Here is an 18,879-nt window from a genome sequence, read left to right as displayed (position 1 = left end):
ATTATTGGTTTTGGGCTTTTAGCCCGTGCATTAGTACATGATTTTTTTTTTTCAAAATTTGGATTAGTTATAAGCCAGGGGATATATTCCAAGAAAGAAATATCAATGACACTTTTACATATTTATTCATATTTAATTCAAAAAATTGTTGTATTCTAAATACTTAACTAATATACCAATGCTTAAAATTTTTTATATTGTCGTGAAGTAATATTCAACAAATATATAAAAATGAAATTATAGATTTTCTTTGAGATGGCCATTCAAACTTTTACAATGATTATACACCTAGAATACATATTTATTTTTAGTTAAACACAAAAAATTACAGCAATCTATTTTCTCACGAACAAACAGTTTAGTTTCTAACGAAATTAATAAATATCCAATCTAAGAATCAAACAATCCACTAAACTAAGGAACTATATATGGATTTAGCAAAGTTATTTAACTTTTTAATAGGCAATAAATATTATTAGAAGAGAGAAGAATTACAAAACTTTTTCGAAGAAGGTTAAATATTAAATTAGAATCCAAGTATCTATTGATCTATTCACTCTCTTCAATTAGAAGCCTCTACACACACACACACACACATATATATATATATATATACACAAGAGGGGGGGTGGGGGTGGAGGGAGTTAGTGATTGAAATTTGAGAATCAATGAATTTTCAAAACCACAAAAATAGAAGATGGCAATCAATGAATTATTCTATTTTCAACCTTTTTGAAGGACTCCCTCCCATGGCCCCTTTTTCCTATTTTTTTTGACCTCAGAATTATGGAAGAAAACATATTAGTAATATCTTTCAAATCCAACTCATTTTCGTTTTTGTTTTCCTTTAACGACAAGCTTACTTTTCAAAAAAAAAAAAAAACCCACACCATTTATTATTTTATTTTCCCCTCTTTATCTAGTAAACCAACGGTCCACCAATTACGTAACACGTGTTGCTATGTTCTTCCCCGCCGCTAAACCCTAGCGTTCCACATTTTCACTAACATTCCTCCATAAATTCCCCCAGTCTGAAAATCCCTAATCATATTTAGGGCTTAATCGAGTTAAATTAGCTGAAAGAGGGAAAAAAATGGAGCTTTGCACAGCTCGATCAATCTCGAATCATCCATATTGCAGGCTCTTCACTGCCGGTGCTTCCCCAATAGGTCGATTTCGGAAACTTAATCCCAAATTCCCTGCTTCAAGAATCTCTCCGTCCCATTTCAACCCTTCAGGTAATTGTTTCAATCCCAAGTCTTATTTATTGTTAATCCGTGGATCATTTCTCGATGTTTATTGTGAATTTATCAGGCGTTTTTTGTGAATGGAACAATGGGATTATTGGGTTTAGCTTGGTGCAACGGGTTTCTCAGCAATGAGGAGATTTTGTTTGTTTTGTTGTTGTGCAATGGCATGGGGTTGGATTTAGAATAAGAAATGAGATTATAAACCATGTTATCAGGGGATTTGGGCAGGTTGAGTTCATTGTTTATGGGTTACTGATAATCAAATTATTAAACTTTTTCATAAAAAATACACAACATTGATGATTTAATGGGAATTTGAAAAATCGAGAAATTGAATCCTTAAAAAAAATAGGGAGGCGATTTGCAGCTGCAAAATTCATGGTAGGCCTGAAAGTACTGCCGCCATCACCTTATAAATATTAGTGACCACCTTCTCCCCACTGACTTGTGAGCATGACCACTACAAGGCTGGAGGAGAGAAGGGTACAGTAACTTTCATATGGAAGAACGTAGGAAGAGCAGGAACCTTGACAAGAGGCGAGAAAATAAAGAAGAAGTCAAGAAATTGATTTTCTATGCTTTGAATCCAAATTAAAGTATTAAAATTTATTTAATATCGTGAAAAAAACCTTCGATATTTATGTAAATAACCCCGTTGTTTTTTCTGGTTTGGTCAGTACAGATATGGTTTAGCTGAACTGTGATTGGTTGCTTTAAAGAATCAATAAGTTGATTAGAAATGGTGTTGAAAATAACACCTATGTGATGTCTGTTTACCCTTTTATTATAACGTGAATAGTCAAATGGAATGTGTTTTTGTAAACACTTCCTATAGTAGCATTAGGAAACTAATTTAGAAATTTTTTGTAAGGGTTAAAGAAAGAAAAAGAAAGAAATTCAGGAACAGTTGCGACTGATTTTTATGTGTTCGCTTCAGGATTGCGATATTGCACCAACTTGTCTCTCAGATCATCACTCTCTGATGAAATTTCAACTGGGGCTAGTAAATATACCAAAGATGGACCAGATGGTGTGGTGACGTTGGAAGAGTCCAGGTCAGTTGAAAAGAATGTGTATGGAGAAAAATTTCCGAACGAAGCACCAAAAGAAGATTCTTCTGAAGAAAAACAAGTGCAGGCATTTGAGTATGGAGAAAAATTTCCAAACGAAGAACCAAAACAAGATTCTCCTGAAGAAAATCAAGTGCTGGCATTTGAGTTTTTAGAGAAGCTCAACATAAAGGTTTGTGTCTAGTTCTTTGTATTTGCTTATTGTGTTTGAGCTGCTTTTGATCATCCTCATTTTCCTTTTAGGATGTTCTTGTAAACAATAATATTGTGTGGTCTTTGTTGCACAAATAACTATCTTTAATGAACTCAATTGAAAGTGAAGAACTCCACTATGACTCCATAGATAGTTTTGCTCCTAGCAGCTTACATTTTTAGTGTTGCCCTCTCTGTTAGTCTTAATTCTTTTTCAGGACAAATTCTGCCAAACTGTTTATCTGTAGTTTAGAGGCTGAAGCCATGTCAGAAGGCTATTTACAAATTTTTTACTTGGTCAGTTTGAAAGATAGGATGCTGATTGCTTGGAGTGTCATCCTATTTTAAGCCATTTCCGTTTGGAGAATAAAGGACCCTTTTTGTTTAAATGAGGATTCACTTTGTCCATTCTTTTGATCTAATAACTCGTGGTCTGCATGAATTGGAAATTTCTGTCCAAATGTTGACAAATTTCCACCTTTATTAGTTTGAATTTTTTTACCTTAGCATTTTTTATTCTTCTAGACCTGAATACAGAGGACTGAAACAGGTGGTTTCTTCTTCATGTGACACCAGCTGCAAACTTTTTCCTTTCCTTTATGGATGATCCATCTTCCTTGGTGCTCAGCCAAGTTTTATAGGCATCAGCTGTATGAACTTGCTTTTTGTAATTATCTTACATCTTTTATTTTGCAAGAATTACTTGGTTGCTATGATGAAAATCAAAACTTATTGAAAGTTTCTTGATGAGACTTCGACAATTTGTGTCGATCCTGAGCGGTTACCTGAGCAGCCTTTCATCATTTTAAATCAATTTTGTCCAACACCCGTATTTTCCTGTTCTTAGTAAATGTTTTTGTGAATATTCTGTTTTCCAACTCTTCCTAATTTTTTGTCTGTGCATTTTTCTTTTTCATCAAGGAACAATCAATAACTAAGCAGGTTGCTATGATGACTTTTTTTTGTTATGATATTTGGAAAGTTATAGATGCTTGATGATATGTCGGCAATTACGTCGATCCTGAGCGGTTACCTGAGCAACCTCAATCTTGTAACTTTGATTTGCATTCTTCTACTTTCTCACTGTCTCTATCTTATGAATCCCATGGTATATCTTATGATGCTCCAATTGAAGTTCTCTTTGCTAATTTTCCTTTCTGTGGCCTTCCGTGCCTTTGGTTTAAGTTTCAAGCTTTAATGTAGTCCAAGGTAGCTGGGTGTATGGGGGTAGTAATGCAGTTTTGAAAGAGGGGAGAGGTAGAATTGTTGTGTCAGTGGTTTTGACTGAGTCAGAAACTTTTGTTATCATGATCAAATAAAGTTTCTGCATTATTTTGGTTCCTTTTCCTTTTGCTCCGTCTTTTTGCTGTATTCGTTTTGAAGAACTTTCTCTGTTTACTTTTTTTTTCTCACTGAAGGTTTGTGTGCTGATGGTGATCTAATTTTTGTTCCTGATTTCTTGTTTCGTGATTTGTTGACACTGGTAATTAAGTGGGGTGGCCTGTCAAAAAGTTACTTGTGTTCATCTGCGAGGAAGAAGAGTGAACTGATTAATATGTACTGTTTCTTTTGAACGTGGCAAGCACTTTTATCAGAAGACTTCTTCGCCCACCTGAAAAAAACAAAAAAGCTTAAATATGCTAAAAGAGGTCAATTCAAAAATAAAAAAGGGAACAAAGTCTCGTGAATGAAAAGTAACAAGAAATTAAGCATGAATTCTCCAGATGTAGTCCTTTCTTATTGGAATTGTTTGTTGATTATTTTGCAGTTTGATTCGGACGATAAATACCCAATCCTCTTATTTGGCGGTGGTGCGCTGGTTGCCGTCTATATAGCAACTGCAGTGGTTGGCGCAATTGATTCGATTCCTTTGGTATGTACGAGCGTTAATTTTCTCAAACTCATTTAGTCATGTTTTGAGAATCGTTTGGGGCTTTATTACTGACACAAGGGACTCTATCATTTCAGGTTCCAAAGTTGATGCAAGTCGTGGGACTTTCCTACACAGTATGGTTCGGTACCCGCTATCTACTTTTCAAGGTAGTTTCCCTGTCAAATTGGCGCCCCATTCTTCATTACCTTCCTAGTTAGCAATCATAAATTATTTTTGTTTACCTTGGTTTCTGCAGAAAAGTAGGGAGGAGTTGGCTGCTAAAATTGAAGATATTAAGCAACAAGTCCTTGGTTCAGATGATGATTGACGTGGACTCATGGATATGGCTATGATTTTGTTGCAATTAGATATATAAATTGAGTAAGGTTTGTCAGAAGAGATGGTCAAAGTTTAATGACTCAGTTTTGGTTGTCAATATGTGGATAGTAGGATCTTAGGTCGATGTATAATCTGAAATAGAAGATCAAAATCTTTATTTACTGATAATATTTTCCTACTTGCCAGTTTTTGGACTTTCATTTGTTTAGGCAGATGTGGCCTAGATGAATCTGCCCTTTTGAAACTTTAACTAAAGAAAGCAATATAGAAGCTGTTGGCGCTCTTCCAACAGAATATTGAAGACACCCCTTAAGCCTGGTTTGGTTTCTTGCACGGTTTTATATTCACAAAAGGATTCATTCCTGAAGAACTGTTTTGTGTCCGAAGACCAGCACGGTGCGTGCTGTTCGGCAGCCGTGTAAAGCTGTTCCAGTGAAATGATTCCAATGAGAAAGGAGACTGTTTAACATCTTTTAGCATAATTACCCCCAGATTTTTTGTCCTCTAATTGAAGGATGATGCGCCCAAGTATCCTTTTAACCAATATAGTTTACTATCTATCATAAACTGTTAACCAAATCTTTTTGTAGTCCTCAATTACTCTCATGTCTTCTTCTTTTTTTTTGTTTTTTTTTGACTCACGCAAGGAATATCTTAATTTATATCAGACTAATTTCTCTGCGACTATGCAAAGGTCGCCCCCATAGGTGCACCACACGGTAGACAAGCTAATTGAATCAATTATCCTGTCTTCTTGTTTTTTTTTTTTTTTTTTTTGTCGACGGAGTGGGTGTCCGGGTCAAGTCCATAAAGGCGGTCCGACTAATCCCACTTCGGCCCCGGTCCAGCGCCCCAACTTAGACCTAGCATGATAACAGCACGGAGAAGCCGATGTTGTTGCGGAGATTCGACCCCAGGATCTAACGGTCCCGAGGAAGAGACGCCAACCACCAGTCCATTCACGTGGGGCTCTTGTCTTCTTGTTCAAGTGGCCCACATTTGCCAATTGTGTTAATCATTTGCCTGCTTGGATGGTGATAGATTACTGTTATTTATTATACTAATAATAATGATATGGTTCTTGAATTATTTTCACATGCTCCTCTGTTTTGTTGCTTTTGCTTTGCTTCGAGTACCCTTCAACATGTTCATTTGGAAGATGGCGGTGGACAATTTTGTCAGCCAGTGGAAAGAGATGCTAGTTGTAAACAACTACTAGTCTACTACTTAACAGCTAACGCTTTAGAATTCTAGGGCTTCTACTTTAGACCCCCAAAACCAAGAAAATAAACCCTTTTTCAACGTTGTCAAGGTCATATGGTATGGTGCACTTTTGGGAACCATCACAGTCAAAAAGTGTTAACTAGCGCCTAGGAGACCAGTTACTGGGCCAAAAGCATAGCCGATTAGATTTTGACATCGTCATTTGACCGAAAACACTACTAAGTAATTATGAAAATTTTTAAGGAAGGCTTACATTTAATAGAAGTTCATGCACTTCTTCAATTGTTTACTTTAAAAAGGCAATTTCATCCAAGATATCAAAACTTTTACTCGGTATTGTTTAGAAGATTAGATTGTCAAGTGAGAAGAAATTCAAAGAATCTGCTTTGATCATTAACTTAGCCCTCAAGCTATAAATTGTTTATATACGGAAGTAAAATACAAAATCAAAATGAAGCAATTAAGGGTCTGTTTGGATTGTAAGTTATTTGGGATTATTTGAGATATTTTTACTGTAGCACTTTTTGTGATGTGATGTATGCGAGATAAAAAGATATTGGGAAGATAAAAAGGTGTATTGGAAATTGTAAAGATGATGTAAGCAAATAAAATTGGGAAAATATGAAGCAACCCAAACAAACCCAAAGTACGAGTAAATTTTATATATATTATTGTCAGTATATACATTATCACGATCGGATGAATGATATGTGACTCTGATATCAATATTATTTGAGAAAGGCTTTTTCACACCAAAATCTTGTTTAACCAAATCAAGGATGGAAGTGAATATATATTATAGTACAATACCAAATCTTTCCATTTCAAGATTAACATATTTTTTGCCCCTTTTTTGCACCTTACACATCACTTTCTTAGTGATTAAGCAGTGCAATTAACAAAGGACACAGCAGGCTCCCACTTAGGTTAGATTTCCAAGATGGCACACAAACAATTTTCTCTCTCACATACAAACGTGTCTAGAGAGAGAGAGAGAGAGAGAGAGAGTGCCTACAAGCAATGAAGCAAAGGCAGAAAGGAGGCAACAAAATGAGTGTGCACCAACTGGTAATCCAAAAAGAAACGCCCCAAAGACGCGCCACTAACGACCGGCCGTTATCAAAAGACAGAACATGCGGGTGCCACGTCATCCCCTCGCGTTAATTTCTGCCATGCGAACTTTTGATTTTTAACGTCTCCTTTTTAGTGCTAATCCATCCTTTGCTCATTAAACCTTAAAAAAAAAAAAAAAAAACCTCCAAACCCGAATTCAAGAACTCCATACTATATTAATTTCCCCAAAATGCTAAGCCACATTTGTTAACTAGCATGTTTGGGACTATAATCCAGATTAAGGAAACCAAGGCTAGTTTAAGCCAAGTAACTGTGAAAACCCATTGAGAAGACTGCAGAAAAAGTGCAGCCTCTACAGCTTCTTCTCACACACTGGTAAGTGCATTTTTACATTTGGTAGCGTGTGTCACTACTGTTGCATAGCAAAAGTTGCCAAGAATTCCTTTTCTTTTTCCTTGTTTCATTTGTGGGTTCAATGTATATGGAGAGTGATCTTTTTTTGTTCTCTTTAACGAATTATTGGATCAAAATCGTATCTTTCTGGTTGCATTGAATTGGGATGGGAAAAAAAATGGAAGCTGATTACAATCTTTCTCAGATTCTTTAAAAAAGACAATTTAGGAAAATATTGAAAGAAAATAAAAGTGGAATCCTTCTAATTTGATTTCCAAATTAATCCCAATAAGGAAAAGGGTGTTTCATTTGCTATCTTCCTGCTGCATTGTGTATTAATAGTGGGCCTTCTGCTATATTAATCTCTCACACCATTGAATTCAAGTAAGGTTCTTTTTTTTTTTCCCTTCGTTTTTCTTCTTGGTTTTAGGCAACTGATGTTCTGATTTTTTTTTTTGATGGATTAGGATATTATACTGCAAGGAAGCGGAAAAGTTGATTTCATCAATGCCGACTCAGGCTGATCATGTTGTCGGTTTGAGGAACCAAAGCCGGGGAGGTCGAGGCTTTGGATTGCCTTCTGCAACTAGATTTCAAAGTGGACACCTGCCATCTGGGATTATCCCGGTGTCCAGAGGCATGCCTGTCAAAAATGGCGCTGGAATCGGTTCAGAGTCGGACATGGATACCAGCTCTGACTCGGATAGTGAGGCTTACGGTGGACGTTATTCGGTTGAAACATCGCCCCAAGATGATAAATTTGTGAACGGTGTGTTGTTTTCAAAAGCAGTGAATTCTTTTTACGGAGAAGATAATGTAACTGTTGGTGCTTTCATTCTGAATATTGTACATTTTGCAGGCAAACATCAGAGTAATTTTCGAAGTTTAGGAGCACAAGGTATCAGAAGTATCGATGCTAGTGTGCCAGACCTCAGGAATGGAACTTCAGAGGTTTACTACTTCAATGGAAATCTACAACCAAATGCTAAGACACCAAGACAGGTTTTTCGTCTGAACTTACCTCTGTATGCTACATTAAAGCCGTTGGATGGCTGCTAAATTAAGTCCTAGCGCAGTCACCTACCTACGTTGCCTTTTCCTCCTCCATGCTCAAGAGGCACCTGCAATAATTGATGTCTATCAAGTGGTAGTAGTGCACAAAACTGCTTGTAGTGCTGCTATGTGCTGCGATTGTTATTTTCCTTTCTTGAATCAAATTTTATATGCTACTATTTTTCTCTTACAGGTTCTTCAAGGTGCAGGAGTCCAGAATTATAAGTTACCTGATGATGTTCCAAGTGCACCACCACTGGCTGGTTCTGTCTCAGAAACAAACCAAGTTTCGGGGCAACCTAGAGCAGATTTTTTCCCTCACCCTACAAAATTGGATGGTTCTGCAACCGCAGATATGCCAAATACTGGCAATGGAACCCCATTAAACTCTACTGCCAAGACAGCTTGTGATGCATCTCTTAGGTATATTATTTTGGCAAGTTTTGTTTTTGGTGAGCTGTTTGTGCAACTGCATGTGTTTTAAATTATCTCTATGTAAATTCATGGGAGAATTTCAAGTGTGATGGTTATATATCTAATTGATGACAGGGCTGCTGGTGTGTCTTTGCATTCCTTACCTGCAAAAATCCCTACTTTCCATGCAAGGTAGCTGAAATCTGCAAGTTTTTACATTTATTTTCCCTGATACATCTATGTTTATAACTCTTGTGGTGACAATAAAAATTGTAACACCATTGAACCTTTTCTGTCTGTTATCTGAAACAATACAGTGGTCTAGGCTCTTGGAATGCTTTCATTTCTTATGATGCATGTATTCGGCTATGCCTTCACGCTTGGGCCAGCGAATGCATGGAAGCTCCCATCTTCCTAGAGAATGAGTGTGCAGTTCTGAGAGATGCTTTTGGGTAAGATATTGTAAAACTCCTTTCCCTTTATGCATGTAGTTGTATCTCTGTTGTGTTAGTTCCATGCATTCTGATACATTTTACATCCAAAATTGAGGACTTTATGTGGACGTGTGTAATTTTTTTCTAATTCGTTGTTCACGAAAAACAAATGTATGAGGGGTAATTTAATTGATGCTAAAAGAGTGTATATTTTGTGGGCAACTACATATTTAGTCTCCACTACCGTGGTGTGGTAATGATCAGAAACCAGTTTTTAATTAGATCAGCAAGCAAGAGAAGTTCATGGCTGTTTTAGTGAACTGAATTGTGTCCTGGTGGTTTTGCAGAAGCATTAACACACAATCCAATCAAAATTAGTGTAATAATGTGATTACTTTCCTTTTGTTGTCAGTATGCCCAATGCAGTGACCTGTTGACTAATGATTTTTGTTTATTATGCAAAAAACCACGTATGACATGACCACTGTTTTGTTGTAGATTGAAGCATGTGCTGTTACAATCGGAAGAAGAACTCTTGAGGAAAAGGTCAGCAGAACTCATCAGCGAGGGAGCTTGTGTAAAACCTAAGAAAATTATTGGCAAGATGAAAGTGCAAGGTATTCTTCTTGATCCTTGTCCACAGTAGGTTCTCTATCTTGGAAATATGTTTGAATATTAAATCTACCTAGATTTTTCCAATCACAGTTCGTAAAGTAAAAATGGTTCTGGAGCCACCAACAGGCTGTAGCCTTTCATCTTTGAAACCACCCCTAAAGAAGCTGGAGCCTTTTCGAGTACGGTTGTCCAGCATAAAATCAGCTCTCTCGTCTGAGTGGGAAACTTACAAAAAAGTACGTGTGAGCCCACGTATGCCATCAAATGGATCTCTTTCACGCCAGAGCTTGGCTTATGTTAATGCTGGAACTCAGTATGTAAAAGAATTGCCTGAATTGGTAAAAATTGGCATTACTGCTTTGCGCAACCATTCGACATCCTATGAAATGGTGCAAGGTATGTATGCCCTCACAGCGTTTTAAAAAAAGGTTAAAATCAAAAGTTGTACATTTGTTTTACCTTCTTAATTTTGCATATTCTTTCCCTTAATTTACCAAAATCAGTTCCTCATTATAGTGTCATCCATACTACATGTCACTTGTACTGTTCATCAAGATACTTGAATGGACACATATAAGAATGTTAAAGGTTGTTGAACCTTTTATTGTTAATTATTTGCTAGGAATCGTAAAAGAAACATGACACCACATTTACCAAATTGAATCCAGTACCTGAAACTCATTTTTAGCACACTGCAACTTCTTTCTGGTCCTTGTACTTATTTTGTCTTTTGTCACTAACCACATTATTAATCAGGTTGTTTTGTAACCTTTGTGCAAGAGGATACAACTTACCATGGGTGCTTGGCTAGGCATAGCTAAGACACCCATAGGAAGCTTCTAGCACCTCAAGGTCTTAAAATGCTAATAGCTCAGTGTGTTCTGTTTTAGACTGTGATCCTATTCAAGGAATAAGTTAGTAGGAAATTCTCTTGGAAGTTCTTCTGAAGATGTTTGGTCTAAACTGAAATAGCAACTTTGATGGTTGTGAAATTCTCGGCTGTAAATACTTTTAGTGATAGCTAAAAAGTGGAGCTCCGAAACTTGAAAAACCACTTATAACTGAAAAGCAACCACATTACCCATCACTAAAATCTTTGAGAGATCTTAATGTTGCTATGTTCTCACTACATTTAGTTTTTCCATTAGATAGTGAAAATTAAGCCAGAAAAGTTGAACTCTAGCAAACATGGTACAATACCCTTTTGGATATTTTAGTTTCAGTGTTTATAAGTGTATCATATTTTAGTTTGCTTGCTAAGGTAAACTTTTTTTCAGTGATTGCATCCTCAGACCGCAGTAGATACATTGAAACATTCTGTTCAGACATATTACTGAAATGATTCATTATCCATCTACAGAAACATATTCTTGTTCATTGAGATTGAAAAATTCATCTGAAGAGGACACAGTTAAAATGCAGCCTGCATCTGGAGAGACTCATGTGTTGTAAGTTTTTGTGTTCTTCTTTTCTCAGTCTCCTATCGAATAGAAGAATAAACTGATTCTTTTGCTTCTGGAGTATAGCTTGCCGGATGGGTTAGGAGATGATCTAATTATTGAAGTCCATGATTCAAAGGGGAAGTATTGTGGGAGGGCAATGGCTCAGGTGGCTGAAATTGCTGATAATCCGGTAGGATATTCAGATTACTATTTGTTTCTCAAATTCTAGATACAGATTTCTTTGCTAGATACATGAAGTATTGGTTGGATGCAGGCTGACAAGCTTCGCTGGTGGTCTATATATCAAGAGCCAGAGCATGAACTTGTGGGGAGAATACAATTGTATATCAATTATTCAAGTCAAGAAGAGAATAGTCATCTTAAGGTCAGTAAGATCCTTGCAATAGATCTTTTCTAAATTTTTGTTATCTCACTGTTGATACACCAACATTCTGGTGCAGTCTTAGTCCGGCAAATGATTTTTTTTATTTTAATTTTGACTGAAATGGTTGAACTCTGTTGTTTAGTTGTGACATGTCTTTTAATTTTTCATGTCCACAACTTAACTCTAAGTTGCAGGCGTGCATTGTCATAGTGTTAGAAATTACAATCTTAAGGTTCTATGTTCAAATGTGAGAGCAGCCAGTTTGCCATAACTGGTTTTTTTTGCTGTTCACTAGCTTTCAATAGATGTTTAAGTGATCCTATTTGAATCTTTTAATGTTTTATGATTTGAATTGTTATCGGTTCTTTCTTCTCCATTTTCTTCATTTTTTCCCCACATTAATTGTTCTTTGATGTAGAATCAGAAAAGGGATCAGTAGTTTTAGCTACATATTTAATGTCTCGCTTTCTTTCTAAAGATCATCTGATGGTATTTTCAGCTATCATGTAAGCTTAAGGAATTTTCTTTGTGGTTCAGTAGATGTGCAATACAATAATGGTGAACAAAGGAAAAAAAGGGATTTTATATTATTTTGACTATCATATGAACTCTGCTATGCATTGTGAATTCAGACTTCATTGGTTTATTGAATGACTTTAGTTCTACTTTTCATTTCTATGTAACATTTATCCATTTAAATGTTAAAATGAGGTAGTTTCATGGTAAGGTGTATCCTTATTTTGTTCTTTATTTCAGTATGGTTCTGTTGCTGAGACTGTTGCATATGACTTCGTTTTGGAGACCGCAATGAAAGCTCAACAGTTTCAACAGAGAAAGCTTTTGCTGCATGGTTCATGGAAGTGGCTAGTGACTCAATTTGCTTCATACTATGGAGTTTCAGATGCATACACTAAGCTGAGGTATTCAAATTCGTTTAAATGCCTATTTACAGATAAATTGTTTCAAGGTGTGGTGTGAAATTACTGTGTAGGTCTATAATGTTTGATTACTTTGCAGATATCTTTCCTATGTTATGGATGTTGCTACACCAACTGCAGATTGTCTAGATTTGGTGCATGATCTGCTCTTTCCTGTTGTGATGAAAGGCAAAAGTAAAGAGGCATTGAGTCACCAAGAGGTAGGAGGGATTTAACTTTAAAAAACGTGAACATTTATTGTCCTGCTCAATTTTGCACAGTATCTTATGCATAAAAATGAGACAGTAAAAGTATCCCACCTTTAACATGGACAATCTTATTTGATTTATCTGCACTTGTCCTTCAGCAGTTATATTCAATGATACCATGTTTCATGGACTTTTTTTGACTTTTTCAGTTATGCTGAGGTCGTGTTGTACACATCTTGCGCCTTTTCATCTAGCATCTTCCATTAGCTTCATATGCATTTAGTGCTTTCTTCTGTTATGATTCTTTGAAGTTTTTATACCAAATTTTCAACTAACATACTGTTCTTTCTTATGCGTTCCCCACCAGAATCGTATGCTGGGAGATGTTTCTGATCAAATTGAGCAGACCATTGCGGTGGTTTTTGAGAATTACAAGTCACTTGATGAGTCATCTCCATCAGGGGTCGCTGATGTGTTTACACCAGCTACTGGATTTGCTGCTTCTGCTCTGATACCAGCCCTAAAGCTGTACAAACTTTTGCATGATAGTCTCTCTTCTGAGGCACAGTTGAAGCTTTGCAGATATTTTCAGGTATTGAATGCATACATACTTTCTTTCCCTGCTGCACTCCATTTCATTAACCATTTCTTTTTGGTAGACTGCAGTGAAGAAGAGATCCAAGAGGCATCTGTCAGAAACAGATGAGATTGTTTCTAACAATAATGGGAACGTACTAATGGACCCAGTAACTATTTCTGCAGCATATCAGAAAATAAAATCTCTTTGTTTGAACATCAGACGAGAAATCTTCACAGACATAGAAATTCACGATCAGCATGTACTCCCCAGGTAAAAAGGAAAGGAAGAAAATGAAAAAAAAAAGACCCATTTTTGCTGAAGTGTAGATAGCTTGATTGTGCCATATTAGATAATTAGAGATGTTTGTAGTTCCTATAATCTGGTTTATGCAAGTCTTATTTGCATTCATTTCATGCAATGGCTTCTCTGTTATTTATTCGAGCATGATCTCTTCCAAGGATAGGATTTTTGTTCATAGAAGTCTCTAACTCTGGTTTTTCTCTTATCTGTCTTTGCATAGTTTCATAGACCTTCCAAATCTATCCTCATCCATATATAGCACCGAACTCAACAGTAGATTGCAGACATTTCTTGTTGCTTGTCCTCCTCCTAGTCCATTGCCACCTGTGACAGAACTCGTTGTTGCAACAGCTGATTTTCAAAGGGATCTTGCCTCCTGGAATATTAAGTAAGTCTGATATGTGCTTAGTTTACACTTTAGTCTTTTCTAGCATGCCTTAATCATATCATGACCTTTTGCAGAGCTGTTAAAGGTGGAGTTGATGCAAAACAATTGTTCCACTCATATATAACCTTCTGGATCCAGGAAAAGCGTCTTACCTTGCTGGAACTATGCAAACCTGATAAGGTACTCTTTTGTCTACATGGACTCACTGGGTCAAGTTCATGGTCTATGTTATATTTCTTCAATTTCCATCAAGCATTGTTCAGTGGAAGTCAGCACCATCTTGTGTTGGATATGCACATAAAATTACCTGGTCTGAATTCTTCTGAGCTATTAGGCTGAACTGGTTATGTGCACATGAAAACTTATTTGGTAGTTGCCTCAGTTGATTTCTTGAGGAGATCATTCCAATGGGAAGAAAGTTTATTTGACTTCAAAATACAACGTAGGTCGTAGCTTTTCTGCTATAGACTAATATCTGATCTGTCCCAGTTTTACTACCCTTACCTTTGTAGATGAGAAGCCTGATCCTTACTTTTCTAAATACAAGCTTTAGGTTCAACAAGATTTCACCTTATTTGTCTGCTCATCCGCAGCTTAAACACTGAGCAAAGCAATAGAAAGAGATACTTTACCTTAAGTTTTTTCTTTGTTTCAATAATATATCTATGGACCATTGAACCTTTTATAATGTGGCACTTGCATCTTAGGCATTACTTGATAAGAGTGGGTTGCACTGGAGGCTGATAAAATAACTGGCTCTTAAGGCATCTTATATTGATATAGAAAGGTAAAATTGTTCCTATGGAATTAAAATAGGGAACAAGAAACTCTTATTTCAAAAAACATCAGGTTACTCATCTGTGTAGGTTTTACTGTTTGTTTGTAGTACATATATACATAATTAATATGATTTGACATATCTGTTCTTCTTGCTTCATTTTATGTTTGGCCAAATACTGATGCTTTGGATGAATTTGTCAGCATTTGCTGGTGTGTTTGTAATTTCCCTATTGCTGATTAGTAGAATTTACATGCCTCCAGGTAAAATGGTCCAGCTTCCAAGCACTGGATCTCACAACCCCTTTCGTGGATGATATTTATGATCAACTGAAGGAGACACTAAAGGAATATGATGTTATTATAAGTCATTGGCCAGAGTATACCATCCAGTTGGAAAGTGTAAGTAAAGTCTGAATTTTTTAATTTCTATTGCCTTCATCATTTTAACTCTTATTGGGGTTGGCAGAAACCGGCTAGTATTCTATATGTTACTTTCCAGTTTGAAATTTTCCTTGTATGCATTTGGGAAAGGTTTTAGCTAAGTGGGGTATAGAATCCCAATCTTCTGCTATGATTCGATTAGAAGGTCTTCATTTGGTATTACTGCATCAATGGATAGACATTTAATGATTAGTTTGTATGATAATGGTACTTCTTGATGACACAGTAGGACCCAACGGATCATGGTAGCTAGTGTATTTTCTAACTTTATGGAGTAATACACACAATGCTTGACATCTAATTCTTGTTTGGATACAGGCCATAACAGATGTGGAAAAGACAGTTATAGAGACTATGGAAAAACATTATGCAGATGTTTTATATGCACTGAAGGAGAACTCAATTCCAATTAAATTAGGCCTCAAGTATGTTCAGAAATTTGCTAAGGGCACTGTATCTGCCTATTCCGTTTGCAGAGAGGTCAGATTGTTTGCTATCTTTGGATTTTTGTGAACTTGGTATCTCCCTTCTTTTGACCATAAATTAATATTTTTGCTCTAATTTTTCAGTTGGGAATTTTTCTTAATTCCTTGAAAAGGATTCTTGATGTTTTGCGGCCCCCAATAGAAGCACAGATAAAGGTATGGGGTTCTTGCATCCCTGATGGTGGGAGTACCATCCCAGGCGAGCATCTGAGTGAAGTAACGGTTATGCTCAGAGCCAAATTGAGAACTTATTTGCAAGGAGTTACAGAAAAGCTTGTGGAAAATGTAGGTGTACTAACATTTAGGTTATGAATTTGGTCCTTTAAAAAAAAAAAAAAAAAAATTCTTCCTGCATTGTGTTGTGCTGATTATCCAGCAAGATGCATTTGGATGGAAAGCATGCTTTTTTTTTTCATCTCTTGGTCATTTATTAATGCAAGGTTACAAGTTGCAGAAAAAGTCATTATGATCACCATTACAACTATACTTTGTGGTGTTCTTAATGACATTTGGATATGCACTATCAAGTATTGATTTCGTTTTTTATACTGCTTTTCTGGATTCAGACAAGATTGCAACCGTCTACAAAGTTGAAGAAAATAATTCAGGATGCAAAGGAAAATGTTGTAGAATCTGATGTTCGAAGTAGGATGCAGCCCTTGAAGGATTTGCTTGAAAAAATGATTGATCAACTTTACAATTTATTGGACCCTCAGGTGTTCATAATCGTATCAAGAGGTATTTGGGATAGGATGGCACAGGTAAGTTTCTTGGTAGAATGTTCAGCAAAATGCTTCATAATTATTTTTTCATTACGCATCTTTTATTTTCTTCTTCTTTTTTTTCCTTGTTGTTTGATGTTTTGTGACAGGATGTGCTTAGATTTCTGGCAGAGAGGAAGGAAAATCGGTCATGGTACAAAGCTTCACGGGTTGCAGTATCTGTAAGTTGAGCTAATTCTTCCAGGATTCAGATAGTCACTTTATGCAGTAGCCATTATTTGCAAATGTTTAAAAGATTAAAAGCCTGACGTTTTTAACTGAAATTCACCCTATACGAAGTTGAGTGTTAAGAAGGAAAGAGGGATAATCTGATCATCCTTTGAATCTTCTATGTGATGCAAGTCTTTCATCCTTGAAATAGTTATAGATGTTTGCAAGGTAGTGAAAAATGCAGGCTGACTTGGTAACTTGGCTCGAGTTATACTTTTGCTGGCCAAATCGTCAGTGTTTCACATTAGAGTGGTTGTGATGATTTTCTTTGTTGTTTTGAGGAGGAATTTCACAATTTTTATTCCAGTAATTGAATGGTTTCCGACTGATTTGACCTTGATTTATGGAAGTAAAGATGAGAGTCTAATAAGATCCAGTAATATGATAAATACTACCATGACAACAAAGATTCGGATTTGCAGGTTTTAGATGATATTTTTGCCTCACGGATGCAACAATTGCTCGGGAATGCACTACAACAAAAAGACGCGGAACCTCCCGGATCGATTATGGAAGTGCGGTCGATGCTATCCTAGGATGCTTCTACTAGAATTGTAAAGAAATACACAGACATAGAAGGAAAACTCCAAATGATGCCCCTTCGATTTCTCATACACCGATAACGATAGAAGAATTGAGGAATGGCTGCTTCGTTGCAGCGCATTTAGCTAAATTTACCCACACCCACCTATGAATAGTTGTATATGGGTATCTTTAAATTTTGACATATGGATATAAATGGTAATAATATCCATTTATTATCAAATCTAATTAATTCATTTAGAATTATCTTTTTCAAGCCTTCCATCCATTTAGAAGAAATTTGAGCTTGCTTTTGATTATTGAACTTATTGTTGGGGACTTTCATGCATTAATATTGCTGAAACCTTGTATGTATTGGAATGTTTTATTTTTCAGCCTTAGCAAATATTTGATGCATTTTTTGACCACCATTGCTATACCAAACCCAAGCAGCAGCTGCATTAAAGCAAAGAAATGGCAGCAACAGAAGGAGCAATTACAGCAAGACTAACTATCAGGAATAATTGTCGTCATTCATCCATACATGCAAACATATATATTCATGGCCAAACTTCTGGGTCAGACATCAAGAGCGCGGATACATGAGCCTTACTTTGATTTGTTGCTCTGCATGAATGGCTATGCAAACCAATAAAATAGAGCATAACTAACATTAAACATCTGCAAAGCACCCGTGCTCTGATGCGCAATTCACTTGCTCAATTATTTGCAGTCTAGTAGAGAACTCAATAGGAAAACGAGGAAAGGGCAAAACACTGGGCAGAGAAGCTAAGAAAAGAATAGAGAAAAAAGATTGGAGAATGAGGAACGGAAAAAACGCTGGGTAGAGAAAGTCAAGAAAAGAATAAGAGAAAGTAACGGAGACAAGGCTAAGAAAACAATAAGAAAAAGTAATGAAGATTGCAATACTTTGAAGCAGCGCTTGATGCATCCAGCTCAACTCACCGCTAAACTTGTTGCCGTCCGAGAACAACACGTGGGGACGGTGAATTTCCAGCAAAACCACTCCCACTCGACTCCAAAAGACCATAAGGTCCATAACACCCCTCAGGCTCACAAAAATCACAGCATAACCGGACCATAGGCACTGTTCACAAGCGATTCCCGGCTAAGAAAACAATAAGAAAAAGTAATGAAGATTGCAATACTTTGAAGCAGCTAAACTTGTTGCCGTCCGAGAACAACACGTGGGGACGGTGAATTTCCAGCAAAACCACTCCCACTCGACTCCAAAAGACCATAAGGTCCATAACACCCCTCAGGCTCACAAAAATCACAGCATAACCGGACCATAGGCACTGTTCACAAGCGATTCCCGGCTAAGAAAACAATAAGAAAAAGTAATGAAGATTGCAATACTTTGAAGCAGCGCTTGATGCATCCAGCTCAACTCACCGCTAAACTTGTTGCCGTCCGAGAACAACACGTGGGGACGGTGAATTTCCAGCAAAACCACTCCCACTCGACTCCAAAAGACCATAAGGTC

At 36.6% G+C, this 18,879-nt stretch overlaps 2 protein-coding genes and 2 non-coding genes across 5 annotated transcripts; all 4 read left to right on the top strand.

Moving 5' to 3' along the window:
- Positions 1-951: 951 nt before the first annotated feature.
- On the top strand, positions 952-4,902 carry LOC113700126 (uncharacterized). Its single transcript, XM_027220597.2, has 5 exons — positions 952-1,238; positions 2,188-2,492; positions 4,281-4,385; positions 4,481-4,552; positions 4,642-4,902. The coding sequence occupies exons 1-5, from the start codon at positions 1,094-1,096 to the stop codon at positions 4,711-4,713; spliced, it is 699 nt and encodes a 232-aa protein (XP_027076398.1). The 5' UTR covers positions 952-1,093; the 3' UTR covers positions 4,714-4,902.
- Positions 3,220-3,305, top strand: LOC113700234 (small nucleolar RNA snoR128). Its single transcript, XR_003450578.1, has one exon. It is a non-coding gene; the product is annotated as a small nucleolar RNA snoR128 (small nucleolar RNA).
- LOC113700236 (small nucleolar RNA snoR128) lies at positions 3,456-3,553 on the top strand. Its single transcript, XR_003450580.1, has one exon. It is a non-coding gene; the product is annotated as a small nucleolar RNA snoR128 (small nucleolar RNA).
- Positions 4,903-7,258: 2,356 nt separating the features above from the next.
- Positions 7,259-17,649, top strand: LOC113698822 (uncharacterized). Of its 2 annotated transcripts, none has more exons than XM_072057750.1 (23): positions 7,259-7,397; positions 7,883-8,184; positions 8,275-8,417; positions 8,662-8,891; positions 9,018-9,074; positions 9,200-9,334; positions 9,815-9,933; positions 10,022-10,327; positions 11,292-11,379; positions 11,458-11,563; positions 11,648-11,758; positions 12,515-12,678; positions 12,776-12,896; positions 13,252-13,476; positions 13,544-13,734; positions 13,985-14,152; positions 14,227-14,332; positions 15,194-15,331; positions 15,692-15,853; positions 15,943-16,143; positions 16,425-16,619; positions 16,730-16,801; positions 17,273-17,649. In XM_072057750.1, exons 2-23 carry the CDS (start codon positions 7,923-7,925, stop codon positions 17,384-17,386), a joined length of 3,414 nt encoding a protein of 1,137 aa, XP_071913851.1. In that variant the 5' UTR covers positions 7,259-7,397; positions 7,883-7,922; the 3' UTR covers positions 17,387-17,649. The 2 variants fall into 2 exon arrangements, with proteins under 2 accessions (XP_071913851.1, XP_027074570.2); XM_027218769.2 differs by lacking the exon at positions 7,259-7,397 and adding an exon at positions 7,661-7,799.
- The last annotated feature ends 1,230 nt before the right edge of the window (positions 17,650-18,879 follow it).

This window comes from Coffea arabica, chromosome 7c (assembly GCF_036785885.1).
Source record: "Coffea arabica cultivar ET-39 chromosome 7c, Coffea Arabica ET-39 HiFi, whole genome shotgun sequence".
Lineage (NCBI taxonomy): Eukaryota > Viridiplantae > Streptophyta > Magnoliopsida > Gentianales > Rubiaceae > Coffea > Coffea arabica.
This window is presented reverse-complemented; position numbering and strand designations above follow the sequence as displayed.